Raw genomic sequence first — 15,687 nt, forward strand, 5'->3', positions numbered from 1 at the left:
CACATCGTTGTGTTATTATATATGACATAATGGTTAAGCGTACTCTTTCTTTACATCGTTCAATTATGCTCTCAGTTCGGGAACCGTGAATCATCCGGGGGCATCACATGGGGCTGCATCTCCATGGTGACTTGGTAGACAAGAAATATGAGATTGAAAGCCAAGGTTACTTTCCTGCTCTTTCTCTGTCTCTGAGTTTCTGCGTAGCTGGTGATGATGCGAATTGCATTTTGATTTGCGAGCTTAATCTAAAATTAAAGCCTGCGTCGGCGTCGCCCGGGCCCCGAGTGCTCTGTATTCGTCCTCAGCCGCCAGCGACGCTCGCAATTAATGACGTCCGTGTGGTGACGCAGTCAACGTGCACCTCAGCGACCTTGTGTCCGAGGGCCTGTCGCCGCCGTATCCCATAATCAGAAGGTACCTTCATTAATATCCCCCCATGCTCCCAATTGCAACTCGTCAGCGAGCAAAGACCATGCACAAAGAAGAAAGAAAGGCATCAAAAACGGAGACGCAATATGCGTCAAGGTAACCCGGATGCACTACGATGCCCTTAGTTTGTGGATGCCGTACTCGCTGCTTCTTGTTTTCTTTTACCTGCCCGCATTGTGATAGCGTGGCACAAATAAGAATTTCCCAGCAGCCGTCCACTGTTGTCCACCCCGACATCCTATCTGTGCTCTGGCAACCGGAGAAAGGAGATCCGCTCTCTTGCTGTTTTTTTGTAAACTAACACCGCCACCTTGACTACAGCAGAAGTTCCCCACCGCGGGTGTTTGCTATTTGCCTGTCCACCGCAAGAACAACTATTCGTGGCCGCAGCGAGAAAAAAACTCCCTGCAGCTTGCTACAATCGACAAAGTCACTTCACCCCAGCTGTCCAATGGCCTCCCCAGGTAAGCACAGATTCGACCTTGTTATTTTAGGGTGGCATGTGTCATACTATAAATGTATTTATTATTTTCCGCTTGGAATAAAAAGTAATAGCCGTTTTGCGTGCGTGCAGACGTCTGAAATGGAACATGCATGTCAAAAAGTTCTCTCAGCACGCGTCTTGTGCAAAAGTTAAAATGGAGCGCGAAACGTGAACATGTTTTTTCCGCGATAAATGCAGTGTGAGTCTTTGACATTAAATTGTAAGTTTAATATAGGTAGTGCATTAAAGGCAATCGGCTAGAGTTACATGTCACAAATGTTGTTTCATGTACAGCAATGGATAAACAATTTTATGCTGTATGGAAACTCGTCTACTTGCTTCTTGAGGAGAAATAATTAACAAAAACTAAACAAAAGCTAGTTTCCCAATAATTAAATATCCACTGCGCAATATTCTTATTTTCGTTCTTCTTGTCTCTTGGAAAAGGTGTTGTTTCATATGTTCACCTATTGATTCTGTGCACTATCCCTTCAAAATAATTCTCTGTACTTAGTGTAATACTCAGTACGAGAAACAGGAATCTTCCAGATCCTGTTTTACATTGGATGACGTCCCAATGGATGTAAACACCAAGTCATGGCAGCAGAGCAAGAGGCTCACCTTCCTTCCAGTGTGGATGACTTCCTATGTGCCTAAAGCAGATGTGATACCACCCACCACTCCCTCGCCTGTTCCTGATGTCATTCACACGCAGCAGATATTGTCCTGTCTACCGTACCTAGTTTTGCGTCATCTCTTCTTTGCTGTAGGATAAAGAAATTCTAGTTGGCCTTTTTTCTATCTATAACACCTCCTTAAATGGCAGCATATTTTTCCAGATGGATTTACAAAGGCATCCTGCTCCTTCGACTGCATTATTGTGGTCTATTCACACAGGTAAACTTACATGTGTGTAAATATGTGTGTGGAAATTGACTCTTACATTTTTGAATAACTTTACTACTAAAGGCTCCTGACCATTTCCGAGTGTAAAGCTACTAAAAAATGTAGACTTACATGTCCCCACTCCTGAAATAGCAGTGTACCCCATAAAAACAGCAAATACGAATGTAAACTTGATAATAGTATTGACTTTCCACCCTTGGCCTCTGCGATGCCCGGAGAATATGGCACCTGAGGCTTTGACAATTCACCCACACCTCAGAAGCCTATAGCACTCACTCCTCGACTGTCTTGGTCTATTTACCCGCTTCATTACTGTTGAGTACTTTTCGCCAATCCAGAAATTTCTTCGAGGGATCTCCGACCATTCCCCCTTTTCTCCTCCATTTTGGGCCTCCCAGATCCGATCAACACACTATGGGGCTCATTATGATGGCGGTTTTCCCGCATCCTCCGGGCCGGTGGAAGCCACCGCTGGCCCGGAGGAGGCGGGAAAACCGCAGCGGACTGAAAAAGGCCAGATTAGGATGGCTGGGGGATCGTTTTTCAGTCCGCAGCTTTTCCGCCGCGGTCGCCTCCCGTCCGCGGCGGAAAAGCACTAACATGGCTGGCGGTGTCTATCAGACACCGCCAGCCATATTAGGATGTCTGGAGGAACATGCCTTTACACGGCGGCATTTCCGCCGTGCAAAGGCATACGGATTTTTGTTTGGGGGCCCGTTGCGGGCCCCCAGGGGTGAAGGGGGGTGGGGGGTGCACATGGGGGGTACCTATGGTACCCCCCTGCATTTGCCTGCACAAAGCGGCAGGCACCGCGCGGTGCCTGCCGCTTTGTGCATGCAAATGCACAACTTACATTTTTATCATTGCGGCGGATGCTGCTTCAAGCAGCACCCGCCGCAGTGATAAAAATACAGGATGTGACCGCCAGGGTGGCGGTCACATCCTAATTTGCACGGAGGGACCGCCGCTGCCCCTGCGGACGGTCCCTCCTACTCTATGGTGGCGGACGGACTCAGGTCCGTCCTCCATCATAATCGGACCCTATGTACCTGATATTTCCAGGACAGGACCTTTGCCCTGGTACTAAGTCAGGAACTTTAAGCATACTTCTGCAGCAATGAAAGGTCGGTCATGAAAGTTGGCACCTTGTGGGCTGCTAGCAAGGTGACAAATTGGGGCATTAAAGCATAAAGGTGACCCCCTATTTAGTTTAGGCCTCAGAGGAGGGGGGAAAAATTAAATACAATGAAAAACCTCTTATCTGGCCTATATTACTTTTCAAATGGTAATGACTCTACACAAAGCATTTGTATCACAGCATAGACACTATACACAGAGATTAATCTCATGTTGAGGTTTGTTTATTTATCAAAAAATATATTTATATATTTACTTTTTTATATAAACATTTATATATTTTTTTTACATTTTCTTTGTTATTTCTTGTAAAAAATAGACAAAGACACAGTTCTCATTGCTCTTTCAAATTGGACAAAAACATATTTACATTTCTCAAAGCTACGTTAGTTTCAGTGAGACATACGTTAAAATCATCTTCTTCAGGGCCAAAGTGTTACCAAATTCATCCTTGGGATTTGTCTGGGGTGATCTCTGTAATAAAACAATATTCTGTGTAAGGGTAAAGTTATATGCTGTACACATTATCAATACATTAAAGTTATTTACATCTAATAGTTTGCCTCCATACATGTGCACAAAGTGACGCATCTCTCCTGACAGACACCACCTCCCGTGTTAGAATTAAAAGAAGTTGTGAAAAGTATTAGTATAAGAGGTGTTTGAAGAATTAAAAAAACACATATCAGAAGCTTGAGTGCAAATCTGCCATATGATGATCTCATAGTGAAGAACATTTCTTAAAAATGTAAGTAAAGATCCTTATCCCTACTTGAGTTTAAAAAGTACAGGAAATTCTAATTATTTTAACATACATGTATCTCTGGCGACTGAGAGTTTTGGTATTAACAACTTTTGAACCGATCCTCACAGATAGAAGATGCAAAGAGGAATCTGTCTGTTGGCCAAAAGACAGAATTTTTTTTAAATTAATTTTTATGTTTGGTGATTTCCTATTAGGAAGAACTGGAAGCTAAAGCTAGCCAGTTTAGCAGTAATCTGTTTAATATTCTTCTAAGGGACACAAGGTCTTTGATACTGGATTTGATAAAGCTTCAAACTTTACTGTTTGTCATCCAGGTTCCGCAGTAATGGTGACTCTATCTGTTAAACTGAAATAAAGCGATGGATATATGAATAATCAAATATTTCAGTTATTTTTACCTATTAGGTTTTGTGGTTCTGGAAACGTGTTTTACCTAATTTAACATGGGATTTAATGTGTCCCAAAATCCCAGTGGTGGCTTTTATGGTTTCTTAAAGTTTTCAAAATAGGAGTGATTGTCTCTTAGGTTAATGTTATAAATAAGCAAATCTACAGAGAAAAGAGGAAAAAGAGTATTTTTTACTGTTATAATGATCGTCACAAAGTCAGCTTGCATTGAAAAAATCGCCTATTTGACTAAGTAGACGCGTAGCTATCATATTGGTTTACCAAAAGATGGACCATTTGGTGAAAAAGTCACTTGTTACTAGGAGCATGTGTTTGTGTATGCTCCTTAAAACTTTATCCATAGTCTACAGTATACTAATATGGAGTATATGAATATGTTAGCTAGCTATCAAAGTGGTGCTTTCTTTCGCTGTGAAGTAGATTACCCCCTCCATCGTGTGACAATTTGGGGCATTGCTAAGGGACGTATTAGGGCTCAAGAATGTGCTTGCGCCTCTCACATTACAGAATTAAAGGCTCATGCCCTCCGCTTAGAAAGACGCCTTACGTCTGACCATCAGGAGGATATCTCTGCCAATAAAATCTCCTTCGTGAAGAAATCCACCATCGCTCCCTTGAAGCCGCTAAACATCTATGGCAGGCCAGCACAGCCAAGATTTATGGGTGGGGGGAAAAAGGGAAGCTGTTATACTGGCTGGCCTCCCATCAATAGGTAAATAGAATTATACCTGAAATTATCGATTGTAGTGGTCATCCATGTAAAACTCTTCCCGAGATTGAGCATGTATTTGCTTGCTACTATGAAACTTTGTACACAGCCCCCACCGGGAGAGACGCTGAGCTTTCTAGTCCCTTCCTTGATGCTTTGCCTCTCCCTCATCCGTCTCCTGCTGAATCTCGTATGCTTGATGAGGACTTCACACCTGAGGAGGTTGAAGAGGCGTTGTCTGGCCTGGCACCAGGGAAAACACCTGGGACACATGGTGTCCCTACAGAATACTATACTGCGTTCCATGAGACACTACTCCCCCACCTTTTGTCCCTTTATAAGGAAGTGTGTCACAGGTGCTTTACTTCGGGATATGTACACGGATGTATGATGTTACAATGCATACTTTTACAACGCATACCTTTACAACACATTTTTTACAACCAACATCCTTTACAACGCATTCCATTACAACGCATGCCATTACAACAAATTTTCTGAAAACTACCTTTACAATGCATTCCATTACAACGCATACTACCTTTACAACGCATACCATTACAACGCATACCATTACATTGCATGCATGGTAAGTATTGGATAGTGTAGGGGTAAAAATTACTATTCTAACTCCAGGGGGTGCAACAGTAGGGTAAGTATTGGATAGTGTAGGTGTAAAAATTACTATTCTAACTCCAGGGGGTGCAACAGTAGGGTAAGTGTTGGATAGTGTAAGGGTACTATGCATTGTAATGGTATGCGTTGTAATGGTAAGCGTTGTAATGACTGCGTTGTGATGACATGAGTTGTAATTGTATGCTTTGTAGTGTCATGTGTGGTAATGGTTGCGTTGTAATGGCATGCGTTGTAAGGGATGTTGCGTTGTAATGACTGCGTTGTAATGGTAGTGCATTGTAAAAGTTGCATTGTAAAGGTTGTTTCTCATGTACACAGCCACTATAGTGGTGTCCCCCAAGGCACCACCTCACTCCACCTCCTGTTCGGACTATCGTCTGATATCACTCCTCAATGGTGAGGCTAAAATGTTTGCCTCTATGCTGGCCACCCAGCTCAAGCACGTTCTCACAATATTGATTCACCCGGACCAAGGCAGCTTTATGCTGACCCGTAGCACGAGGCACTGTCTCCGATGCAGGGGCGGCTCCTCCATGTGGGTACATAAAATAGTACTATAAATACTATTTTATGTTTCTGCGTCTCATACTGCGAGAAAGCAGAAGAGTTTGGTTGCGGCAGGCAGGTGGGCAGTCCTGCTCGAGGGCAGGAGAGGAGTGGCTAGCCCAATATTCGGGGCCCTGACTGTTTGGTCGGCCCCCCAGGGCCGATCAAACCAGTCATACTCACTTTCCATTTTCTCCATGTAGGGTGCAAGCAGCCTACATGGAGAAAATGGCCTCCTCATAGACACCTGTGTGGTCGGTGTCTCAGTCAATCACAACACTGCCATTGTAGCATTGTTATTGGCTTAGGGGAGGGCAGGGAGGCTGGCTGCTTCCTGTTCCTACGGAGGCAGGAAAGCAGGAGCCGGAGCTGGAACTTAGAAAATGCGGGACCCAGTAAAGGTACGTTTATTAATTATTATTTAACGCTCCTTCCCTGTGTGTACCCCCTCCCCGTGCGAGCACTCGCTTGTTCCCCCACCTGTGAGCCATACTGGCCGCAACTGCTCCGATGGATAAATGTGTCCCTGGCTCACGGTCATCATTTGCCCCATGATCTTGCCTTACTTTACATGGATTTCAAAAAGGCCTTTGACGTGGTGGACTGGGGTTACCGTCAGCTAGTTCTGACACCGGCAAACATCGAACCTCAATTTTGTGACACAATTTGCGCTCTCAACTCCAGTCCCATTGCCCGAGTCCAGATCAACAGAAGTCCTTTCACCACTTCTTCCCATTTTGCCACATATCCCTACTACTCTCAGAGTTCAGGTCGTGTTTTCCGGATTGCCGACAGAGTCGCCGACAGTGAGAGAGCAGTGAGGACGCGAGCTGCAGGAGCCACGGAGCTGCGGAGCGGAGACGCCGTGAGACGCCGTGAACCCGCTCCCCCCCCCCTGCGGAGCCCGGTACAGCCCGGTACGGCCGAGTCAGCTTTTGCCCCCATCCGTGCTGTGCAGCCTGCGCCAGCCTTGTTCCCCAGCCCTTCCAGAGCACGGGGCACGGGGCAGACGGGACCTACGGGGGCAACTGGTTACTGTCAGGCGCAACGCGCAAGGAAGGAAGGAAGGCAGCGGAAAGCTCCTGCGACGTGTGTTCTGTGCGTGTGGGGGTTCGCACACAGCGGCGCATTGACGCCTTGACATCCTCGACATCCTCGACACCTCGAGGGCTTCAGAAACGCAGCTGTCCCCACCGAGCACGCCGCCGCCCGCTTTTCATCTTCCACCATCCGCTGTCTGAGGTGAGCAGAGAGGAGCAGGGGTGAGCACGGGGGTTTGGGCTGCTTGTGCCCCGTTGCTCTGCAGGTTCCTGCGCACCTGGCTCAGTGTGGGCGGCGGTGGAAGGCTGTGGACGGCTGCGAGCACGCCTGGGATCCTGGGATTAGTGCATGAGTGCCTCTGTTATCAAGCAAGAGTCCAGTAGAGTGCGCCAGAGAGCTGTATTCACCAAAACCTCAGTACGCCAGCTCCATCACATCGAAAGGCGAGTGGCTGCTGCTGCTGCTGTCTCGGTACCGGTTTAATACCATTGAAAACCGAAGCCGAAGTTGGTCTTGAAGCCACCGGGAGACCGAAGCCTCCATCGAGGCTCCACAGACACTGCAGCCTTTAGCCCTGTTGAAGCCCATCCGCAACACCGCCCCTCCCTGACGGCAGCTGCCCCAGTGTTGTGTGCTGTGCCCTAGCTAGCCGGGACACAGAGGGAGCAGACAGGCTTGGGAGGTATAAGCGGTGAGCTCAGGGGACGCATAGACCACCGGAGCGGAGTAGCAGCCTCAAGACCACGGCCTACATCAGCGTGGTGGAAGGACGTGGAAGGTCCATGATCAAAACTAAGCTGCGGAACCCCAAGCATAAAAACGCGTAAAACACAGAGCCGGCAGACCGTCAACAAGTAAGCGGGAAATCATGATGTCGGGAAAAGTGCGGCAGGAGACAAATGACGAGACAGAAAGAAATAATGTAGAAAAAGACCGGGGCCCACTAAAGCACGGTAAGAAAAAGAAAAAGAGCGTACAGCAAAGAGAGAGACTTGTGTCTGCCCCCGAATTATCGTCAATTAGTCCGAAAAAAATCATTGGAATTCAAAAAAAATTCTACTTGAAGGACCCCATGGCGGTCATTTATGGCCAAACACATGAACAAGCGCACCTGCCAAGTCCAATTACACCGGCATCAAGGACAAACAACAGTGAACAGCCGCAAGTAAAGAGCAAGATAGAGGAAAAGGAAGCACAAAAATGCCCGATCGAGAACAACTCGCCGACCAAACCAACAAATCAGCCACAAACCTCTCAAATTTCTGCCAAGTCAAAAGGCAACATTGAAGACCGTAACACAATGGTGATACTAGCCCAAATACATAATAACAGCTCCCCAACTCAGGAAAAACCTGTGAAAATAGTAACCAGGCCTACGGACAAAGACAACAGCTCTACTGTAAAGGAAAACAAAATTGGGGTCGAGCACATCATTGTAAAAGATGACATATGGTCAACCTCCTTCTCCTTACCCAATGAGACAAGCTTGGACAGACTAATGGAATCTAACATTCAAACAGGAAAACTCATCCAATCCCGACGTAATGGAGAAACCAAGAATCAGCAAAGCCCGCAAGGTGGACACAGTCCGGCACAAGATCGGGAAAAGGGACTGGGTGGAGAAGAAAGGTTAGAATCAACACCACTAAATCCAGATAAAAACCATGACAAAGGGGAAGAGGGGCAAAAAAAAAATGAAGGATGGCAAAAAACAATAAACCTGACGTCCCCAATTACGATCTCCTCCGTGAGTGGGTCAGAAGAGGTCTCAGAGGTTTTGGGAGTTCAGGCTGGAGAGGTTATTAAGGCCCCATGGAACGAAACACTACTAATAACCCTGGACAATGCAATTAGGGCACTGAATTTCCAGTCCGATAAAATGGATGTACAAATTGACCTAATAAATCTAATCGCTGGTCATATTTCAGGCATACATACTAGGCTGGATCATATGGCATCGCTTCTACCTAGGCGGGTAGATACGGCATACCACACAGATACCGCCCGGCCAAGCTGTGTTTGTGGCAAATTGGTGGATAAACTGTCAAACCTACCTGATATCCTAAAAGATATCCTAGGGGCAGTTCAGTCTTCAATAGGAATAAAAAAAAAAACAGGAGCCCCAGAGGGATAAAGGAGTTTGAAGAGGAAAATGGGAGCCTATATGAAGAAAAGGAACAAAACACAAACAATGCCCAGGAACAAGAAAAAAAAAAGACAACCAAGGATCGTCCACAACAGAGAGCCTGTCGAATTGATGATACACAAAATGTAAGCGACAATCAAAAAACAAAGTTAACAGAAAGACAAAGGAAACGCGCCAGGAAGGGAAGGACCAAATCTAAGGAGCTCCCTCTGACAAATGATCATACTTATCCAATTTTCAATCAAACAACCTCAAAGAAAGAGAAACTACTAATAGGAACAAACACTTCAAACCTCACAGATAAGACCTTGGATCAACCAAACCAGTCAAGAGAAGAGAATGGATACAACTCGCTAATTGAATCAGTGACCTCTCCCATGTTGATCAAATCAAATCACATACAAGGAGAAAAAAATGTGTCTACAAAAAAACATCAAACTACTCAGCTACAAAACAAAGACCGGATCCAAGGCAAAGGTGACGAAAAAAGATCTTGCGAAGAGGACAACGGAGACCAGATAGCAATAACACAGCGGTTAAACGAAACCCCAACTCATGCCGGTAGAAAAGTCAAACAAGACAAGTGGACCCAAAACTCTCTGAAGAATGTGGAAAAACAACCAATCGAAGGCAATAAAATCAACCAAAGGCAAATTATAAAAACAGATATGGAAGACGGAAGTGCCAGAACGCCGATAAAAATAAAGACAAACGGGTATGGGCGATCTTGCAACCTCCAACAAAAAGATCAGAACCTGGCGCATATACAGACATCTAAACAAACAAAGTACGACAAACTGGATGGCACAAAAAACAAAGGGAATACGTTGAACATAGGTAAACAAATTGTACCCATCTTTAAGTCAGATAGAACAACTACCGCAACTGGAGAAACAACAAAAAACGCCCTAGGACTAGGTAGAACAATAAACATGAAAGGAATTCCAATAAAAAACACACAACAGCAAGAAAAAAAGGAAGAAAAATCAGTAGTCCAAACACAAGAAGAATCCCCTGAAAAATTGACATTCGTACCAGAATATCAGACAACTGGAGGACAAGACTTCTTGAACAGAGGAAACATAATGCGGCTGCTCAAAGAAATTCCAGAATTCGAAGAAATATCGCAAGAACTTCTGTCTGTAGAATTCAAAACTAATGTAAACAATCCGGACGTAGAGGAGTCCTTAACAACTTGGTCGTCAAGACATGTTGTAGACAGGATACTCGCCATGAGCCAGACCTTCGAAGCATGGGGCATTGGGCTGAGGCGACATCAACGGAAAAAATACCCATTCCCCCTTTTAAAAAACAACCAAAAAGAAATTCCAGAAAAGGAAGCCGAAAACCATCAGAAATCATGCTTAAGGAGTGCTTGCTCAGTAACCCCACAAAAAATATCACAACGAGCAAGGATCCAGGCAAACTCAGACGAACAAGAAACCTTGACGGAAAAAAGCACAGACTGGTCTTGGATCGCAAAGGCACTGAGCGATAAGAGTTCCTAGCCATTCCAAAAAGCCAAATGAGAATAAAAATCTACAGCTGCGGATAACACTTTATGATCAAAATGAACCAGGGAAAACTCAAAGAACTCGGGACGAATCAATCACGTTGAACACCCACATGATTAGCATTTGTTCTTGGAACGTCCATGGCTTCAACAGTATGGGGCAAGATCATGAAACCATAAAATTCCTGGAACAACACGATCTAATATTACTCCAAGAAACTTGGAATTTGAGCCCAGTATCCATCCCCGGTTACATGGAGTCTCATGTCCTAGCAGAAAAACTCTCAAAATTTGGGCATCCTAGAGGCGGCCTATCTGTATACATCACACAGCGGTACGGATGGCAAGTGGAAGAAGTAGATACTGGGGTAAATTGGCTGCAAGCAATAAAACTCACAGAGTGGACTAAATTGAATCTACACAACCATAACTTATTAATGCTCAATGTCTATGTTCACCCAGAAAAGAAACAGAAGGAGGAGAGACTAACAACACTATGGTCCTTGATTCAAGCACTACAAATCTCACACGATTCGCATTTCCTGATTATTTCAGGAGATTTTAATAGTAACCTAAAAAAGGACAATTGTATAACTCAGGAGCTCGGAGACTTGGGCCTATCAATTTTGAACGGGAACGTAAACGGGGACAGACCGACATCAATAACTTTCTTAAGCGGTAAGCGGAAATCAACAATAGATTTCACGATAATGAGCAACACCCTGGTGTTGAAAGTACGCACTTTCTTGGTCGAGCAACGCACAGAAAGTGATCACTTCCCATTAATTACTAAAATCAATATGCTGGTCAACAAATCCCAAAAAATCCAAACTGTTGCCCAATACACTGAAAAATTCAACCTTCGGAAAGTGATATGGGGAGGGAAAGACATCAAACCAACAATAGAAAAATTCAAAAAACATTTGTCGGAAATGACAAGTAAAGAAAAAGAAAACCCAATAAAAACATGGGAATATTTATGTAGTGTCCTAACGAGAGACCCTCCAGCCACGAAACCGAATAAAGGACGAATCGATATAGGGAAGAAGCCTTGGTTCAACCTCTCCCTCAGGGAGGAAAAAAGAAAAATTTCACGCGAAGTCCGGAAGCAGGTAGCAATAGTGAAAAATGGAAAGAAAACGGATAAGGTGAAATTAAAGGCAATGCGGAAAAAATATAAGACCCTGCTGAGTAAAGCAAAAAAACTATACCAAGAAGAAATCTGGACAAAACTACTAGTTGCAAGTAAAAACAAAAACGGTCGGTCATTTTGGGGTATTATTAACAAATTGACAAAGGGAAACCTACTCAGACAAGAGGCAGGAATAGGAGAAAGTAAATGGACCCAACATGTTAAAAACATGTTTTCGGACAGGGAGAATAGACAAAATCGACAGTGTAAAAAAGAGTGCGGAATATGCACCAAAAATTTGGTGCATGCAGAAGCTCTTTTTAGATCACAAGAAATCCATCAGAAAGATATCAGCATGCCAACAGTGGCCAATGAAAATCGGCCCAAAAATAAAACGGGCAAGGAGCCTACAATACACCAAAAACACCAGAAGAAACAATACCAGTCCTAGACACCCTGGTAAGAACCAAACAGCTAAAAAGTATAATAAAACATCTAAAAACAGAGGGTGCAGCAGGTCCTAACGGGCTCCCAAATGCGCTTTTTAAATACTCCCCGGAGTTCTGGGCAGAATATTTAGCACCACTCTTTAATTGGATCTATAGCCAGAACAAAATGCCCAAGTCCTGGAAAGGGAATATAATACACCCCATTTTCAAGCAGGGCAATCACAACGACCCAGGGAATTACAGGCTAATATCGCTGATCGACGTGGAAGCGAAACTATATGGATCATGCTTGCTGCAGCATCTCCAAGATTGGATGGAGGACACAAACATAATACCCATGTTGCAAACGGGTTTTAGGCCAAGAATGGGTTCTTTAACAAATTTGACATCCTTGGCCCTTCTAAAGGAAAAAGCAGAAGCAAAGAAGACCAGACTGTTTGCTTGTTTCATAGACCTGCGATCTGCCTTCGATAGGGTGAATCGGAATAGACTATGGGAAAAATTAAGATCATGGGGGTTACCGAAGAACCTATTGGAGGCCATAATAAGCCTGTACAGTGATACCTGGGCTAGAGCCAAACTGGGAGACAGAAGCAGCATTACTGCCGAAATACGCACGCAACAGGGCCTAAAACAAGGCTGTGTACTGGCCCCAAGCTTATTTAATCTCTACATGGCGGACATTACCAAACATATACAGGTGGGGGAAGGTCACCCACCGAACTTGGCAAACACCTCAATTCCCTTTCTTCAATATGCCGACGACATAGTCGTGTTGAGTCAAACCCCAATAGGGCTACAAAGAATGATAAACAATCTTGTAATTTATTTGGAGCATGAAAGCTTAGAATTAAATAAAGAAAAGACCAAAGTAGTCCGCTTAGTAGATCCGAAGAAAACAACATTCAAATGGTACGCAAACAGCACCCAAATAAAGGAAAGTTCGTATAAATATCTAGGATTAAAATTGGGACGAGGCCCGACCAACAAAGAACATAAAATAGATCTAAAAGCGAAAACACACTCCCTGATCTATGCACATCGGTTATTGCGGAAAAAATTGAGCTGTCCAAACTATACACACTTGCTAAACGTCATGAAATCACAGACCTTACCCACCTTGTCATACGCATTGGCCACCTGTTGTAGCAAAGAAGCGGGGCTGCTAAATAACCTACAAACAAAGGTATATAAAGTGGCTCTAAATCTTCCAAAATCAGCCTCACCCGCACAGGTACGCCTAGAATTTGGCCTGCTGAATCAGAAATTTCGCAGTATGGGCACTTTTGCAAAACTTTGCCACAAATTACGTTTGTCAGAGGAAGGCTCACTGGACAGCCTGTGTTGGAATGAAATCGAAAACCAGCAGAAACAGTCTACACTAGGCAGCTGGGGAGTTTTTTTGTTGCAATCCTTGAGGGGTTTAAAAATCCAATCCACATGGGCTTAATCCCGGATAGAACCAGCTTTGATAAGACAACAAACAACGCTGTCAAATGGGAATCCTTTCTTGAAGACAAATTGATAATCTCGAAGCGACGACACGGGTGGTCAGTGATCAACTCATATTCTGGGCCAAAGCCACAGCCTTATTTAGAAAGTCATTTTAATGAGAATCTAAAACAGAGATATATAGAACATCGGCTGGGCCTACATCCTTCTAAGGACTTGCTACCATCCTGGAAGGGCAGCTACACAGACCCTAATTGTAGCCTATGTGGGTACCAAAATGAAACATTACCCCACCTGCTATGTGTTTGCCCGGCTATTATGGACTTAAGGAGACGACTTTTATAAAACATTTTTAATGAAATGAACATTTGTACATGCAGGCAAGCTGTAATTCGATGGTTGGAGGGATCGTCTCCCATGCTGGCTTGTAGGGGGGTCAAATACATGAGAAAAGTAGAATCACTCCTACAACAAGCGGAACAAGGGGAGACAAGATATTTTTTTTTACCATGTACAAAATAAGCACATTGTTAATGAATTTCAACGATTATCTCATGCACGGTAATTTTGTAATAATTTTTAATAATTGGAAACAATAAATTTTCACTTGACTTGACTACTCCTCTTTGCACTTGCCATCAAGCCTCTGGCTCAACTATTCTGTATAGACGTCCAGTTTTTGGGATGGTGGTGGAGTGCTGACAAGGAGGACCGCATGTCTTTCATTGTGTATGATCTCTTATTTATATCTTTCGGACCCCGCTGCAAGTGGCTTCACTGTCTTCATCTATTGTGATGTCGTGAGGGTGCCTTCGGTCTGAAGATCAACCCCTCTAAGTCTGTACTGGTCCCTTTAGCCTCCTCTAGAGACTGCTTAGACTGGCAAACGGTCATACCTCTAAGTCAGCTAAGTTGAAATACTTAGGTAAACACAAAACCTATTGAAGGATGTCCAGCCTGAACACCCTTCAAATAAAAGAGGAATCGTATTACCCATCATTCTTCTTGTCTCCAAATGTGAAACTTGAACTTACATATGTCCATTGAGACATCTATTCTATATTCTCTTGAACTGGTGTGCAATAGGTTTTGTGTTTTCATATGTACGGCGTGTGTCCCGGCACACACTTTATGGAGGGGTTTAGGGCATTTATCCCCTCACCTACTTGCACCTAGACTTATTAATATCGCATCCACTACCGTGAACAGTGCGCCTAGTATTTCCCTCACTTCAAAAAACCCGGTTCTTTTCAGGTTGAAATACTTAGGTGCCTGGGTCTCTCTACATCCAGAATTTACATGAACCTTTAACCTATAACCCAAAAGCCAAAACTGACCCTGTTTGGTGGCAACCCCTACCTCTATATGTTATGGGGCATACAGCTCTACACAAAATCATGATTCTCCCACGATTCCTGTGCATCTTTCAGAATTTGCTGATACACCTACAGCGGGCATGATTCTGAGCCCTAGATGGGCTGGCCATAGTTTTTCTGTGGCATGGGTCCCGACCCTGTCTTGCCCTTACGCACTGTCAAAGAGGCCCATATGATAATGGACTGGGAATGACTAATCTCTATCTTAACTACCTGTCATCTTCTTGTAATTCACAACTGGTTTTATGGGGACGGTCTGACCTTGCCTATCGCCTGGAGCTGTCCCTATCCCTGTTAGGATGTTCTTACCCGCACACTATGCTCTATGGCTCTCCAATCCCCACCTCCTTATCTCCAGTGACCAGGCTGGTGTTCCTGGCCTGGAGAGTGACACTTCAGCATGTGCAATATGATGCCACACCTACACAACAGATACCCCTCTGGCATGGCACTTGGTTGAAGGAGGTGGCAATGCTTCAAGGCTTTAACGTTTAGGACCTTATAGGTATCAATCAATTTGGGGACCCACAAACACTTCTTCCAAGATCTTCAGG

General features: G+C 44.4%; 1 protein-coding gene across 1 annotated transcript in view; it reads left to right on the forward strand.

The window, feature by feature from the left end:
- The first annotated feature begins 215 nt into the window (after window positions 1-215).
- LOC144791737 (phospholipid scramblase family member 5-like) overlaps window positions 216-15,687 on the forward strand; it is a 217,144-nt gene continuing 201,672 nt past the window's right edge. The window contains exon 1 of the mRNA XM_078666506.1: window positions 216-896. Within this exon, the coding sequence (XP_078522632.1) occupies window positions 884-896 (13 nt within the window). The 5' untranslated portion in view covers window positions 216-883. The remainder of the gene's footprint in view (window positions 897-15,687) is intronic.

This window comes from Lissotriton helveticus, chromosome 11 (assembly GCF_964261635.1).
Source record: "Lissotriton helveticus chromosome 11, aLisHel1.1, whole genome shotgun sequence".
NCBI classification, from domain to species: Eukaryota; Metazoa; Chordata; class Amphibia; order Caudata; family Salamandridae; genus Lissotriton; species Lissotriton helveticus.